The sequence below is a fragment of the Lactuca virosa genome, chromosome 2 (assembly GCF_052849685.1).
Source record: "Lactuca virosa cultivar CGN04683 chromosome 2, Lactuca_virosa_CGN04683_v6, whole genome shotgun sequence".
Classification (NCBI taxonomy): Eukaryota; Viridiplantae; Streptophyta; class Magnoliopsida; order Asterales; family Asteraceae; genus Lactuca; species Lactuca virosa.
The window spans coordinates 4397814-4413288 of NC_136427.1; the positions used below are offsets into that span (position 1 = coordinate 4397814).

The window sequence follows — 15475 nt, forward strand, 5'->3', positions numbered from 1 at the left end:
GAGAGGAGTTTTGTGAGCCATGAATTCAAACACTTACTTAAACAAAACCCCTAATCACTCAATAAGATATTTACAGTAGAAATGGCAAACGGGAAAACTAAAAGCACAAATGATATGTACGTAGGCTGCACACTAGCTCTAAATGAACACTATTTCCAAATCGATCTAATGCTGATCATGATAAGAAGCTTTGACGTCATCATCGGTATGGATTGGTTAAGCCTTCACCATGCCGATATACTTTGTCACGAAAGGGTCGTTCGCCTTAATCTGCCGAATGGCGAAACTCTTATCGTTTATGGTGACAAACCCAGTACCAATTTACAAATCATCTCTTGCGTCAAAGCCCAAAAATATTTGCGTAAGGAATACCATGCCTTCCTAGCCCACGTGGTAGATAAGGAACAAGAAACGAAAGACATCAAAGACATTCCAGAAGTCTGCAACTTCCTCGACGTCTTCCCTAAAGATCTTCCAGGAGTTCCACCAGAACGTCAAGTCGAATTCAGAATCGACTTGATTCTCGGAGCTACCCCAGTAGCAAAATCGTCGTACCGTCTAGCACCAGCAGAGATGTAGGAATTATCCAGCCAACTGAACGAACTACTCAGTAAAGGATTCATCAGGCTGAGCTTCTTACCTTGGGGAGAACTGGTTCTGTTCGTAAAGAAGAAGGATGGATCTTTCCGCATGTGCATCGATTACCGGGAACTAAACAAGCTCACAATCAAGAACCGATATCCCCTACCGCGCATAGACGATCTGTTCGACCAGCTCCAAGGAGCAAGCTACTTCTCAAAGATCGATTTAAGATCCGGGTATCACCAGCTGCGAGTTCTGGAAGGAGATGTTCCCAAGACAGCGTTCTGAACTCGTTATGGTCACTACAAGTTTGTAATGATGCCCTTTGGATTAACAAATGCACCGGCAGTGTTCATGGACTTAATGAACTGGGTATGTCGTTCTTACCTGGATAAATTTGTGATCGTGTTCATAGATGATATACTGATCTATTCAAGGAGTAAAGAAGAGCATAGTCAACACCTCCGACAGGTATTGGAAACATTAAGGGCAGAGAAGTTATACGTAAAATTCTCAAAGTGCGAATTTTGGATTCGGAAAGTAGATTTCCTAGGTCACGTGGTCGGCAAAGAAGGGATACACGTGGACCCTTCCAAAATCAAGGCGATCGAGAAATGGTCATCTCCAAGAACTCCAACGGAAATCCGACAATTCTTGGGCCTTGTTGGCTATTACCGAAGATTCATACAAAACTTCTCAAAGATTGCCAAACCACTTACCTCCCTGACTCATAAGGGTGTAACCTACAACTGGGGAGAAAAGTAAGACGTTGCGTTCCAAACGCTAAAACAAGCCCTGTGCAGCGCCCCTATATTATCTCTGCCAGAAGGAACAGAAGACTTCGTGGTCTACTGCGACGCATCAAACCAGGGTCTTGGATGTGTTCTAATGCAACGAGGAAAGGTCATCGCATACGCCTCGAGACAGCTCAAGACGCACGAGGTCAACTACACTACACACGAACTCGAACTAGGAGCAGTCGTTTTCGCCCTAAAGATCTGGAGACACTATCTCTACGACACCAAATGCACAATCTTCACCTATCAGAAGAGCCTTCAGCACATTCTCAACCAAAAAGAACTCAACATGAGGCAAAGACGATGGGTTGAACTACTAAACAATTACGAATGCGAAATTCGTTATCATCCCGGAAAAGCTAATGTAGTAGCGGATGCTCTCAGCCTAAAGGAATACTCGGGCCGCAGAGTGAAATCCTTAACCATGACGATCCATTCACACCTGTCCAAGCAAATCAAGGAAGCGCAAATGGAAGCCTCGAAAGCCGAAAATGTGACCGGTGAATCCTTAAGAGGAATGGATAAGAATCTTGAAGTCAAGGATGACGGAGTTCGTTACCTCAAGAATCGAATCTGGACACCGAACTTTGGTGGTTATAGAGACGTCATCTTGAATGAAGCACATAAGACACGATACTCTGTACATCCGAGTGCAGACAAGACATATCTGGACCTCAAGAAATTATATTGGTGGCCGAACATGAAAGCCGAAATTGCTACCTATGTGGGCAAGTGTCTGACTTGCGCCAAAGTCAAGGTAGAGTACCAAAAACCCTCGGGATTGCTTCAACAGCCTGAAATACCCGAGTGGAAGTGGGAGCGGATAACCATGGATTTCATAACCAAGTTACCCAAGACAGTGGGTGGACTTGACACCATCTGGGTGATCGTCGACAGGTTAACCAAATCCGCGCACTTCCTACCAATAAAGGAAACGGACAAGATGGAGAAACTAGATAGAACATACATCAGGGAGATTGTGTGACTGCATGGTGTACCAATATCTATTATCTTAGACAGAGATAGTAGATTCACCTCACGTTTCTGGCAATCGCTACAAAAATCTCTAGGGACGAGACTAGACATGAGTACCGCTTACCACCCACAAACCGACGGACAGAGTGAGAGGACCATTCAAACCTTGGAAGATACGCTAAGAGCTTGTGTGATCGATTTTGGTAAGGCATAGGATACCCATTTACCACTGGTCGAGTTCTCGTACAACAATAGCTACCACACTAGCATCAAGGTTGCTCCATTCGAAGCCCTCTATGGCCACAAGTGCAGATCACCTCTGTGTTGGGCTGAAGTGGGTGACACGCAACTAGCTAGAGGACAAGTACCTGACAGCACTCTCACAGGCCCAAAAATCATAAGAGAAACGACCGAGAAGATTGTCCAAATCCGGGAACGATTAAAGGCTTCAAGAGACAGACAAAAGAGTTATGCGGACAAAAGACGGAAACCCTTGGAATTTCAGGTTGGGGACCGGGTTCTATTAAAGGTCTCACCCTGGAAGGGATTAATACGTTTTGGAAAACGTGGGAAACTAAATCCAAGGTATATCGGACCATTCGAGATCCTTGCCAGGATCGGCCCGGTAGCATATAAGCTTCGATTACCGCAAGAACTCAATAACGTACATCCTACCTTTCATGTGTCAAACTTGAAGAAGTGTTTGTCCAATGAGACCCTCGTCGTCCCTCTGGACGAAATTGAAATCAACGAGAGTCTCCATTTCGTAGAAGAGCCAGTAGAAATCATGGATAGGAAAATTAAAAGAACAAAACAAAGTCGCACACCCATTGTGAAGGTCCGCTGGAATGCCAAGCGAGGACCTAAATACACCTGGGAGCGCGAAGACCAGATGAAACAAAAGTACCCACATTTTTTCCCTAGTCCATAACTACTTATCTTAGAATAAATTTCAGGACGAAATTCCCTCTAACATGGGGATGATGTGACAACCCGGTATTTCAAGTCAATGTAATGACCTAAGTCAAGTATTGTAATCTACTTTTTATATAATAAAAATAGAGTCAAAAATGAAATGTTCAAAAGCCTCAATTGGGATACATAAAATGATAGATATCCTGACAAGGTTTACATAAATATAAAGAACACTCAAATCCGAGTTATAACGAAGAAGTTATGACCAATCAAAGATCCGCGACAAAACCGGTAAAACACTGTTAAGTGTAAAAAGTGACATTTCAATAAAATACTTTTTAGCCTTAGGTATCTAAACGAAAGTCGTAGACTATATTAAATTGTGAACGTGCATACAAAGTACGTCCAAATCTGACTTCGTATGAGGAAGTTATGATTTTTCTAAGTTTCAGAATAACAGTAGATAGCTAAAAACTCGAAATAAAGATCGAGCGATTCTTAGCCAACGCAACCTAAACGAGAATTGAAGGTCTCGACAATAGGAGTACAACGGTAAAAAGACAGACAAAAACGGACGTCGGATGAAGAAGTTATGAATTTTTAACGGACTTTTCCTGTCCCGGCCTATTAAAAATATAATATTAAAAATAAAGCCAAAATTAGCCGACGAAGTCTAAACGAGAGTTGTAGAGTATATTCTCACCTACACGTGGATATAAAGAACGTCAAAAACGGAGATCGTATGCGAAAGTTACGGATTTTTAAAGATCAGGGCACAAACTCCGAGGCTGGTTCGAAGGGAACGCCCTGCGTTCCTACGGAACGCCTCGCGTTCGTACCCTGGAGCCAGTCCCATCGCACATCAAGTACGAATTTCGTAAGCAGTGACGCACGAGGGCTCCGGAACGTGTTGCGTACGAGGGAGCGCCCTGCGCTCCGGAACGCCCAGCGTTCTTCGCAGGAACGCCCCGCGTTCGAGGCCTCTTCCAGCTCTATATAAAGGATGCGAGGGTTCCGGGGTTTGGTTGCTAGTTCACTACTTTCTCTCCCAAATTTCGTACTTCTACCCTCTCGAGACTACCCCGACATCCCGGTTTCATATCTAAGCTCTGACGGAAGTTCGAAGCCCCGAGATTCCCGAGAAATTTACCACTTTCCGGTCGAAGTGCTGCCCGAGCAAAGCATCGTTTTCATCAAATCGTCACTTCTACCAAGTGAGTTCATACCCCTATATTTCACGTCTTTTCTATATTTTAGGGGGGAAATACAAGTGCAACACAAGAAAAACTTATGTTAAAAATACAAATCTTTACATACGGTCTCTAATGTTTCATCTATATTTTGTGTATAAATGTTAAACACATAAAACAACGTTATTACTAACGTTATACTTTACATGCAAAGTTGCTAATACACCAAGGTTTTCATTCTAATGGAACACACTTTATAAAAATTATAATAGGTATAGTTTACGAGATATTCATGATACTTTACAAACTTTAAACACTATAAAGAGGAAATACTTATATTTACAAGAAAATGGACTTTTCATACGTAAATCTATTGATACTAACTTATGTGAGACATTTGACTTCACCGTATTTTTATATACGCATTTCAAGTCCTGTATTATAAACCATAATCTCTTGTAGAGAGAGCGTGATACTTGTGTATAGATCTATTCGGGACTGACAATCCCGCACCTAAGCTGTTAACTACAGTTAGACCGGCAGGTCTGGGGTGACAAACGTCATAACACTTCAACGCCTGAAGAACGTTGCTACAGGCAGACTGAGTCAATAGTACGGTTATAAAACTCACATGGAGTATTAAAACATTTTGATTTACGGGGCTATCAAGCGCCTTAGTGATTATATATCCATATATAAATCAATTTACACTATTTTAGGTATGGAAAATACTTATGCATTTCGGTTTTGGAACTTTTAAAACTACCACACATTTATGGAAAATATTGGATTTTCTAGAAACAAACTCAGTTATTTTATACAGAAAGGCATACAATTCTAATATAAAAACGCTTATGAACTCACCAACTTAATTGTTGACACTTTTTCAAAACTACTTGTATTTCTCAGGGATTCAGTAATACATGTAAACATCAGCTTTTGGAGAAAGGACGCTAAGACGTCAGTTCAAAACTTATTTTATCATCATATTGTAATTTACTTTTGAAACATTACAACAATCATGTAAACTTTTCAATTATATATATGGTGGTTGTGTTTGCTTTCTTTACTATTACTCAACTGTTATGATACTACATGAAGTCATCCGCCCTCGAACGACTTAATATTATAAAGTCTAAGGGTTGAATTTTAACTTTTAAAACTCCAGGGTTTGCAATTAAAGTTTCATTAATATGACTTTACAAATTCCAAAATTTGAGGGCAAGTTTTGAAACTTGTCAAAACTCTTCACATTCATAACTTATGAGTTTAATAGGATTTTAATGTATGAGGCCTTTCATTTTCCATAACTTGAGGACATGTTATGGTGGTCATTAAAATGCATTTAGATCATTATTCTAACAAATAAAATTATCACATAATCTATGATCTAACTAAACTCATAATCAAGATAATTTCTAGTCAACAATTTGAAAGCAATTTTTCTTATCATATAAAAACAACAATTATTTTAAAACTTTGACAATTATCTTGTGGTTGGATGAGTACAAGCACTATAATATCATAAAAAACATTTCCAATGATCCAAAATAGTTTGTGGTAGTGTTCCCAATCCAACCCAGACCAAGAAACTCGAAATTTTGCACACAGATCCTTCAACTCGTCGAGTGCATGAACTGGACTCGGCGAGTTGCTCTATTACTAAGTGGACTCGTCGAGTCTGTTCATGGATTCGGCGAGTTCACCAGTTAGAGGCCAAAATTTCGACTTTTTCAGCTTTGAAAAACTAGTAAGCATCAAATATAATAGAAAACAATTCTAGGCTCTGATACCACTGTTGGGTTTTGAACACTATAACACTCCTATGGTGCACATGAAACCCTAAATGCTTTGGATCTATGTTTTCTCTAATTATACATGCATTTTGTTTTTCCAAAGCATTCACCCTGGCTAACATACAATTGAAGCTATATAATAAAAACTTAGTTTGGATGCTTACCTCTTGAGTAGGGTAGAGTTCTTGACCTTTGAAAGCTTGAGCATCCCAAGTGATCAGTCTCTAATGTTTCACAAACACCAATATGCAAGAGGAGGTTTTAAGAGAATAAGTTACTTATCTCAATAGATGTGGTAACCGATTTTTGTCCATGGGGGGTTCTATTTATAGTGTTGTACATGCTAGGGTTACACTTTGTAAACCCTAATGACCCATGACTTTCCACATTCTCATGCTTCATGGATTTAACCTCCATGGACTATCCATGGATTATCTCATTGGATTAGCCCACCTAAATAATCATGGATCATTGGCCCACACTACAAGAATCATTGATTTACATAATCAATCCTCATATATTTAATTAGTCTCTTTTGACCACAAAATTAATTACAAATTAATTCTTGATCAATACTAATTAAATATTAATATATTATACTTGTAATATATTAATAAATCATAAATAACCTTATTCTCAAAAAGTCCATCCTATCAAATTGCACTGGTGAAGGCAACCCAAAAGGACCATGCTACAATCGGGTCAAATACATCACAGATATAGTTATGGGCTTAGACATCAAATCCAACATGAAATAGCCTCATGAAAAATCCCGAAAAACATGAAAAATGCATGAGTTTAAGCCTATATGCAATGCACTTTTATGAAATAAAGCTACAAAATGGGTGCATGAAATGCACCTAACAATAGAATATATATTACAATATATCACGTTGATACAAATATGTCTGCGATTTTAAAAATCCAAAAAACAAATGTCATATAGTCTTCTTTCTCTCTTGGATTTTCATAATGGTTACCAATGTAGATAATGACTAATTAGCTTTTTAAAAAAAGTCAATAAGTTAAAAAAAAGTGTTTGATAATATGAAAACATATATAAGTTAAGGAACACACTTTTTAAATAAAAACAACTTATTAACTTACTATCTTTTCCCACCGTAAAAGTTAACTCAAACACTTTTTATAAAAAAATTATTTTCCCACCACCATAAGTCAATAAGTTATTTTGAAGTTCAAATCAAATCCCAAACACTCTCTTAATCTTAAAATAGGTAAAATTTGATGTTAAAAATTATTATGTATTGAAAAAAATATACCTATATTTTTGCCTATCGACAAAAAAGCCACTATTGATATGTTGTTTACAATTTAACCATCGAAACCTGTTATTATCTACGGTAACCTGAAAATTAAACTCAGTTACAAGTACTAGTCTGTTTCAATGGTTTAACTACAAAAAAATGTCAATAGAGCCAAAATATAAGGAATTTTATACATATTTCCCTTTTACTTAACTTAAAACTCTCATAAATTATTTATGTTTAATAATATATTTAATAATTTTCATTGTTTGCTAATAAGTATAATAATTTTATAATTTTCTAAGATTTAAAATGTCTTATTGAACAAATAATCTATCATGGTAATTAGATGTTGTTGGAAATCGAGATAAAACTTATTTTGCAAACAAACAAAGTTCAACTTTTGAGACCATACTTTCAATTAATTTATCAAAAATATTTTATATATTTTTTATTTCAACTTTAAAATGGAAAAATTAGAAAAATCGATACAATTATATACGGATAAAAACACTAAAATTATTCAAGGCTTTTTAACCTCTAAATCATTTATCATTTATGATTATTAAATTTTATTAATTAAATTACTTGATCACTACAACCGTTCAAAATAACACTAAACCTAGAATTATATTATATTTTATTATGTACAACCAAAGGTGATTTAGTAATATTGTTTAAAATAATTAAGATTTTATATATAAACTAAGTGTAAAAATTAATATGTTAATGTTAATGTTAATAACAAAACTATTTTAAACAACATGTATTTTTCAATATTTTTATAATATATTTTTAATTTTTGCAATACACTAGCATTCGTCTAGTTCAAACCCTTGTATAAAAGGAAATAGATCCCTCACATCTATTTAGTGATAAATTATAATTGCATGAATGTATGCATGATTGAACGGTACATCGAGCAGGAGCAAAATATTAATATCCATGAAGAACAAGTGAAGCTTGCAAATCATTATCAAGTCTTATTAGGTAAGGATTGGGATCCTATCCATTATCCAAAACAGTCTCGCGAAAAATAACTTCTGATTGCTAGCGTTTATTGGTTTGCTTTATATCATATCATGGTTTCCTACGAGTTTTACTGGTTTGCTTTATATCATATCATGGTTTCCTACGAGTTTTACGTTCGTATTTTCACAGTTCTTATAGTCATTTGGTTAAAGTCTAGAAAAAGATAGTTTCATGGTGATATGTCATCTCAAAATATGGTCAATTAACCGTTACAATTTTAAATCATAATATGATTAGTTTAAACGCATATTAAACACCCCTTAAATTCAAGCACATAATTTAGAAAATATGTCAAACTTTGATGATAAAAAAGTCAAAAGTCCAACAATCCAGGAAACAACTCTACAAAATAACTTAAACAAATCTCATGGTGTTTTACAAAGTTAGATGTCTCTATGTAATCTCTGCTGAGAAGTATCACTCGGAACAAACACCGGAAGTTGCCCGCCCCTCTGTGATCTCCCCTGTTGATAATAACTCGACGTATTACCAGCAATAGAAGCGGTGCTGGTGGTCTCTCTCTGTAGACCACCACCACCACCGCCACTAGGCCCCACAAGCGGCCCACCAAAGAAAATCGATTGACCCGTATAAGTCAACTCCGTCCCCGAACCCTGCACCAAACCACCACCACCACCTACCGCCCTCGTCGTGGCGGCCGACACAAACCGCCCCGCTTCCTGATCCCAATACACCGACGACGACGACCTCGTACCCTCATTCACTACCGCGTTTCTTCTAGAAACCGGTGCAAGTGCCGGTACGGATGCCTGCACAGGTATCCGTACCGGAATCGGTGCGGATGCCTGAACAGGCATCCGCACCGGCCCTGGCTCGTTGGACCAGGGAGACTGGTTCTCGGAGGACTGATACATGGGGTTGAAATGGTCACGGTTAGGTGTTGGGCTGCTTAAATTACTGATCTCGGTGTCATCACGGCTAGCTCGGCTAGGTGGATATGAGCTTTTGGAGGCGTGAAATTGGTTATGGGTGCTGGTTGGGCTGCTTTTAATGCTGACATTGCTGGATGATAAATGGTCAGGATCGAATTGAGTGTTTTTTGTAGTGCCAAGTGGACGGAGGACAGAAGAGGAGGCTCGAGCTTTGGCACCGGCTTTCATGGCTTCTGTTGAATCGAGTTTTGCGAGTTTCCATGCACTGATTCTGACTGGGCGTTGTGGTGGTTTTTTTCCCTTGTTGTCGACCGCGTCTGGATCGACTGTTGATGGTAGGCGGCCGGGTTCGAGATGAGGGATGACTTCGTCCTGGTGACAAAATGAGAGGGTTATTATCGTAATTTCACAAGTTTTATTATGACACATTCTAACATGATAACTTTGCCTAGACACTTACTTGCATTGATAAATCAATCAAAAATTATACATCTGTTAAACTTATGGAAGATGTGTTGCTCACATGACTTGCTAATTGAATAAATTATGGCAAAAGCAAGAATCTTTGACTTTTTTTGGTGGAAGTCAAACTTCGGGTTATTGGCTTGGGATGAAATTGGTAATGTAATTTACCAATATACCAACATTAGACTACCGAGATTCAACTTTTTATATTTTGCCAAGCTTCAAATTAAAAGTAACTATTTACCTAATGCAATGACCATAGTTTACTTGTATTATTGATTTTTGTAACATGATTTCCTTATTTTGTGATTGTTCAAGGGTATGTTAGACATTTGACTAACTTTCAAACATACTTTATATCAAACTACGTGTTTGGAAAGGAGTGTAAATTTCCTCAAAGTAGAGGTAACACAATGCTAAATGAAATGTTTAAAAGATAGTCAAGTGTCTAAAATATCCTTGAGCAATGACTAGACATTACTGATTTTGGCCTAGACAACACCCTTGATAAAGGGTATTTTAGACATTTGATTTTAGAGGTCTAGAACGAGGCATGGGTACCTGGTGATCCATAAAGATTCTTGGAGGGGTGCACCAAGCACCTTTATATTGCAAACCCAAACCAAGAGAGCTTCTGCCACTCATAGCAGTGACCACAGAGCTCGTGGGGGAAGACTGCAAGCTTTGTTGATCCATTCCGTCTATTGAGGGCCCCGCAGGTTCACTTTGGGTCCTCATGGCAACAACATACTCATATGTTGTTATACCCTGCAATCAAGTAACCACAAAAAAAAAACGGTTTTTTCAAACAATCAAAAAACCATAATGTCAGACTGTCAGTGTGAGCAATGGATACCCAGACTGGCAAGTCACTGGGACCGGTCCCAGTTCCAAATCAGAACCAGGACCGGTCCCGGTCCCATTGGGGTAAATTATTATTAATAATAATAATAATTAAAAAAAACGAACCTTGCGAATTAGGATAATGTGGAAAAAGAAGAGTTCTCCTAGCGGAATGGTGGCTAGAAAGGCCACAACCGTACATATAGCCTGCATGAAGAAAAAACAATTATGCATTTATGCTTATGATTTTTCTCATTGTGTAATTATTATTATTTTTTTTTACCAATTTGGTGTGTTGTCAATAAAGTACAAATACAAATTGATCTAATTTCACATACCCAGGTTAAAATTTCCCTAAGCAAATTGTATGGTGGTTAAAAATAATATGCAAATGAGTTACATAAACATTTAAAAAATAAGAGGTGTAAAGAGAGGAAACATACCACAACAGTTGCAAATGGGGCCCGACTAAATCCATCCCCAAGTCTATTAGCAATCTGATCTTCTGTAGACCCTTTATTAACAAAACATCGAACAAGAACCGCGATACCAACCCCACAATCAAAAGTAAGCTGAAATTAAAAATCAAAACCAAGATTTAAACTAGAAAGCTTAATGTAAAAAGACATGAATGCCCTCCTCATCCTCATCATTGAAAATAGCCCTAGAAAGCTTGTTCAGTATCGCATGAATCAAAAGTTACAATTTATTGTATCGCTTACCCAGACAAGGCCCATAGCCATTAAGCAGATGAATGTAAAGTAATTTTTCCTCCCTACACAATTGTTCAACCACTGCATAATAAATGTGTGGAAGAAAATTAAGTTATGAATTAGTTAAGCGAATCATGAGAACTTACATATATGATATATATATTACTATAAAACTATTAATAAAATGAGATTGTAAACTCTTAAAGTATCGATCTGAGTCAACAACTTACACGACAATGATGATCAAATCCATCAACACATTTATCGCAACTTCTGCAATGTTTGCTAAACTTACGCACCTATAAAAAATCAAAAACAAGATTTAGAAGTGTTTGTTCATTTTATATCTTAGGTTGCTTTTTTTATATCATTGCATGGAATGGAACTTTTTCAATTAATATGGTCAAAAAAAGTATTTATGTATTTCACCCTAAAATAAAGGTAGCTTGTGACCCGAAAAGTTAGATATTGGAATGAGAAAAATACATTACTCTGAAAAAAACAAGAGAAGGTCAAACAAAGTCAATACCTCTGCATTACACAAAGTGCAAAATAAAGCCTCTTCTTCTCCTCCTTGTTGCATCTCTTCATCGTTACGACAATCTTCTTTCACAATACAACCACAAAGGACCCCCAAAACTTTTGAACAACAATTCGGACTATTGTTATCATATATTCCTTCATTTTGAAACCCTGATTTGCTAGCTTCTCCAACAGAAGACGCATGTCCTGAAATCAAAATATATTGTCTGAATAAATGATGTTTATAAAATATTCACACATGGGGAAATGGAAAGGATAAAATAAATGTAATTAGTCGGGACTTATAGGGAAAAATCTCGTTTCCATGGCTTTCTCTATTCTTTCTACATTTACTGTTGTATGGACAAAGTGCTGAATGAATGAATAAGGCATGTCTGGAGTGAACGAACTGACAGAATCGGAACAAATGACCATTTTACCCTTCTATTCACTAAATCCTATTGCTATAATTTTAACAAAAACAGGGATACAAGGGCTAAAGGAAACGTCTGAATGCATAAAAAGACATCCTCCTCACTTATAACCTATTTAGACATGTTTAAGGTATTTAGTCAAAAATGTTTTCATTAAGTGAATAATGTATGAAGTCTATTAAGTCAAAAAGAAACATGCCCCGAGTCATGTTTAAGTCAAACATGTTTGTATTAAGCATTAAAGTGATTAATGTACTAAGTCCATTTAAAGATACAACACCTTAGTGAATTGGAGTTGAACTAATTGATAATCAACATAAAGCATGATAATCAAATACACTACTCTATTTATAGAACTAACTAAGATTCACAAAATACCAAAACTAGCCTCCAAAACTAACAAAAATCACTAACCATGAGCTTCTGTACCATTTTGTGATCTATTTGGTGACACCCTTCCAGGTTCAATTAGAATCCCCGGGTCAGCAGGGTCAATAGCCGTGCATCTTACATACAACACAAATACACTCAGAGCCTAAAACATAATTCCATATAAAAAAACAAACCATTAGCAATTAAAAAAATAAGAATCGGTGTATAATATGTGTATAATTGGTTATAATTTATAGCCAAAAAGAAAAATTTACCAAGAAGGAATAAACACCAATGGCCACATGTTCATAAATATCCTTTCCAAGAAAAGGAGAGAAAAACGCGTAGAATGCCACTGACAATAAGAAGTACACCGTGATTGCCACAACCTGTATTTAGAAAAAAGGGGTTAAATGCAAGAAATAGCAACGTATTTTTGTTATTTGTTTATTATAGCATCCTACTTTCATTATTTTTCTATTACAGCATTGTACTTTGAAAAATCTACCCAATTATAGCAATGCCATTCAAATACAAAGCAAGTTTCACTGCTATAAATGGGCACATTTTTCAAAGTATAATGTCTTAATATGAAAAAAAATTCAAAGTATAAAAAAAAACTTGTGAATACAGTGGTATACAGACTATAGTAGAGAGGAATGAAAGCAGGATACTATAACTTTGTAGGGCACCTCTTGTCTTTTTTTTTTTCATATAGAATTAATATATTGAAACACTTGATGATGACATGGGTGAATTTTAACCAGTTTCTATTTCCGCTAAACTTTTTAATTTTTACCCGTTTTCCCAGTTAAATATAAACACAAAATTGATCCGTTTTCACATAAATTGATAAAATTTACCCCTTTTAGACTCGAAAGAACCACAAATGCAATAATTCTGAATCAATACTTAGACTTAACTTTACAGATTGAAACCAAATCTTTTTATCTTTTTTTCCATTTTTTTCTCTAATTTTTACGGTTCAACACTGTACCAACAATGATTCTTGTTTGGTAAAAACTAATGATGATTTTGATTATTTAATCAGATTTTGAGAAGCATTTAAGAAGTTTTGCTACATAAATATAAAATTACCTTACTATCCCCAATTCCGACTTCTTATCAAACAACATTCCATAAGAACACACACACCTACAAACTAATCAAGGTAGCAAATTTAGCAAAAAAAAATTGTGTACCTGAAAAGTATGAGCAGGAAGTTCCCATCCATGGCGCCTAGCCATGATCAAAAACCAAAGTCAAAGCCCAAATCTCTCAAATCAAAGAACATTCAAAGTCAAACGAACCATAACAACTCCAAATTCAAACAAACCCCACAAATAACTAACACACAGAAACCACCAATGTATGGTCTTCAGTCCTTGACTCTCTAAACGAGGAACATATGAGTCGAGTAGAAGAGATTTGATCTTGACCCAGATGTTAAAACCGCAAAACAATCCGACCCGGTAGCTTGATTTCTCAAATTCTAGGGCTTTATTTGTAGGAATTGATTTATCGATCAATGAGACGTGAGAGAAAGAGATTGAATGTGAGGGTGTTGGTATGCTAAAACTACAATTTCAATCCTAAAGTTGCACAATTTCTTGGGGGTTGAACTTTTGTGAACTGGTGTGCGTAAAAGTACGAGTATTTTGTAGGCCTGCATCAAATTTTGAAGTGGTAATATATAGTCAAAGTTCACACACAGTCAGAGGCCTTGCCGGCTGTAGCCTCTCAACTAAAGTATACATCTTTCTAAACTTTTTCTCTTTAGAATGAATATAAAAATAACGAAATGATGTATAAGTTTTATGATTTTGATTCGTTTACATGTAAATAAATTAAGTTGTGTTTTATTTTTGAAAATTCAAAAAATAATATTAAATGATTCAACTAAACTATGTAGGTTAAAATCATTCAAATGTATTTGTAATGTATGAAAAATATTTAAACTGTTTTATTTAATGTTTTAGATTATTAGGCTTTAAATTATATTTATATATTATTTTTTTATAAATATATAAAAAAACAAAAAAAAAGTTGAATATTGCTTTTCAACGTGTTTAATATGCTATATAAGTACATAACTTTATTAAAATTATTTAGTGCACAGCATGAAAATCAACTTTTTTTTTAAATAACTAGTACTATTTTAAGCTAATCAAATATTAGGTTTATAAGGTCACCAATAAAATCTTCTAATGACTCATAATCTAATCATAAACTAAGCATTTGTCGAAAATTTAAACCCTAAACTCTTTGGAAGACACATTTTCGAAAATGCTAGGATATAAGTCCTTTGGTGCTAATATTTTTGTGTATGAACTAAATCAATGAACTTTCATTCTACATATGAAAAAGGAAAACCCTATATTTATTTCTTTTTCTAAAAAAAGTAGTCAATGTGACTTTTATTATTATATTGGGATGTGATGTGGCCCATTTTTAGATCTTGTTTCTTATTAATCTACACTTCGTAGAAATGTGATTACTTTTGAAGCATTTCTTCATCATTATCTTTGGTTTCTATTAACTCAAGGGCCAATTACAAGCACATATTGTGTGTCGCCGATCTACATCAAACCTCGAAAGCTCAATCAATGTCTTCTTGTAGAGGATCGTACAAAGAAACCTACAAGATCCAGATAGATTGTTCGACTTGAAGTGCTCTCAAC

At 36.0% G+C, this 15475-nt stretch overlaps 1 protein-coding gene across 2 annotated transcripts; it reads right to left on the bottom strand.

The window, feature by feature from the left end:
* Nucleotides 1–8830: 8830 nt before the first annotated feature.
* On the bottom strand, nt 8831–14530 carry LOC145158839 (protein S-acyltransferase 21-like). Of its 2 annotated transcripts, none has more exons than XM_079077692.1 (10): nt 13997–14530; nt 13070–13183; nt 12852–12957; nt 11996–12195; nt 11697–11765; nt 11476–11547; nt 11197–11325; nt 10880–10960; nt 10472–10678; nt 8831–9817 (listed from the first exon to the last, which is right to left on the bottom strand). In XM_079077692.1, the coding sequence occupies exons 1-10, from the start codon at nt 14039–14041 to the stop codon at nt 8936–8938; spliced, it is 1905 nt and encodes a 634-aa protein (XP_078933818.1). In that variant the 5' UTR covers nt 14042–14530; the 3' UTR covers nt 8831–8935. The 2 variants fall into 2 exon arrangements, with proteins under 2 accessions (XP_078933818.1, XP_078933816.1); XM_079077690.1 differs by having other exon boundaries at nt 12837–12957; nt 13997–14528.
* Nucleotides 14531–15475: the final 945 nt, after the last annotated feature.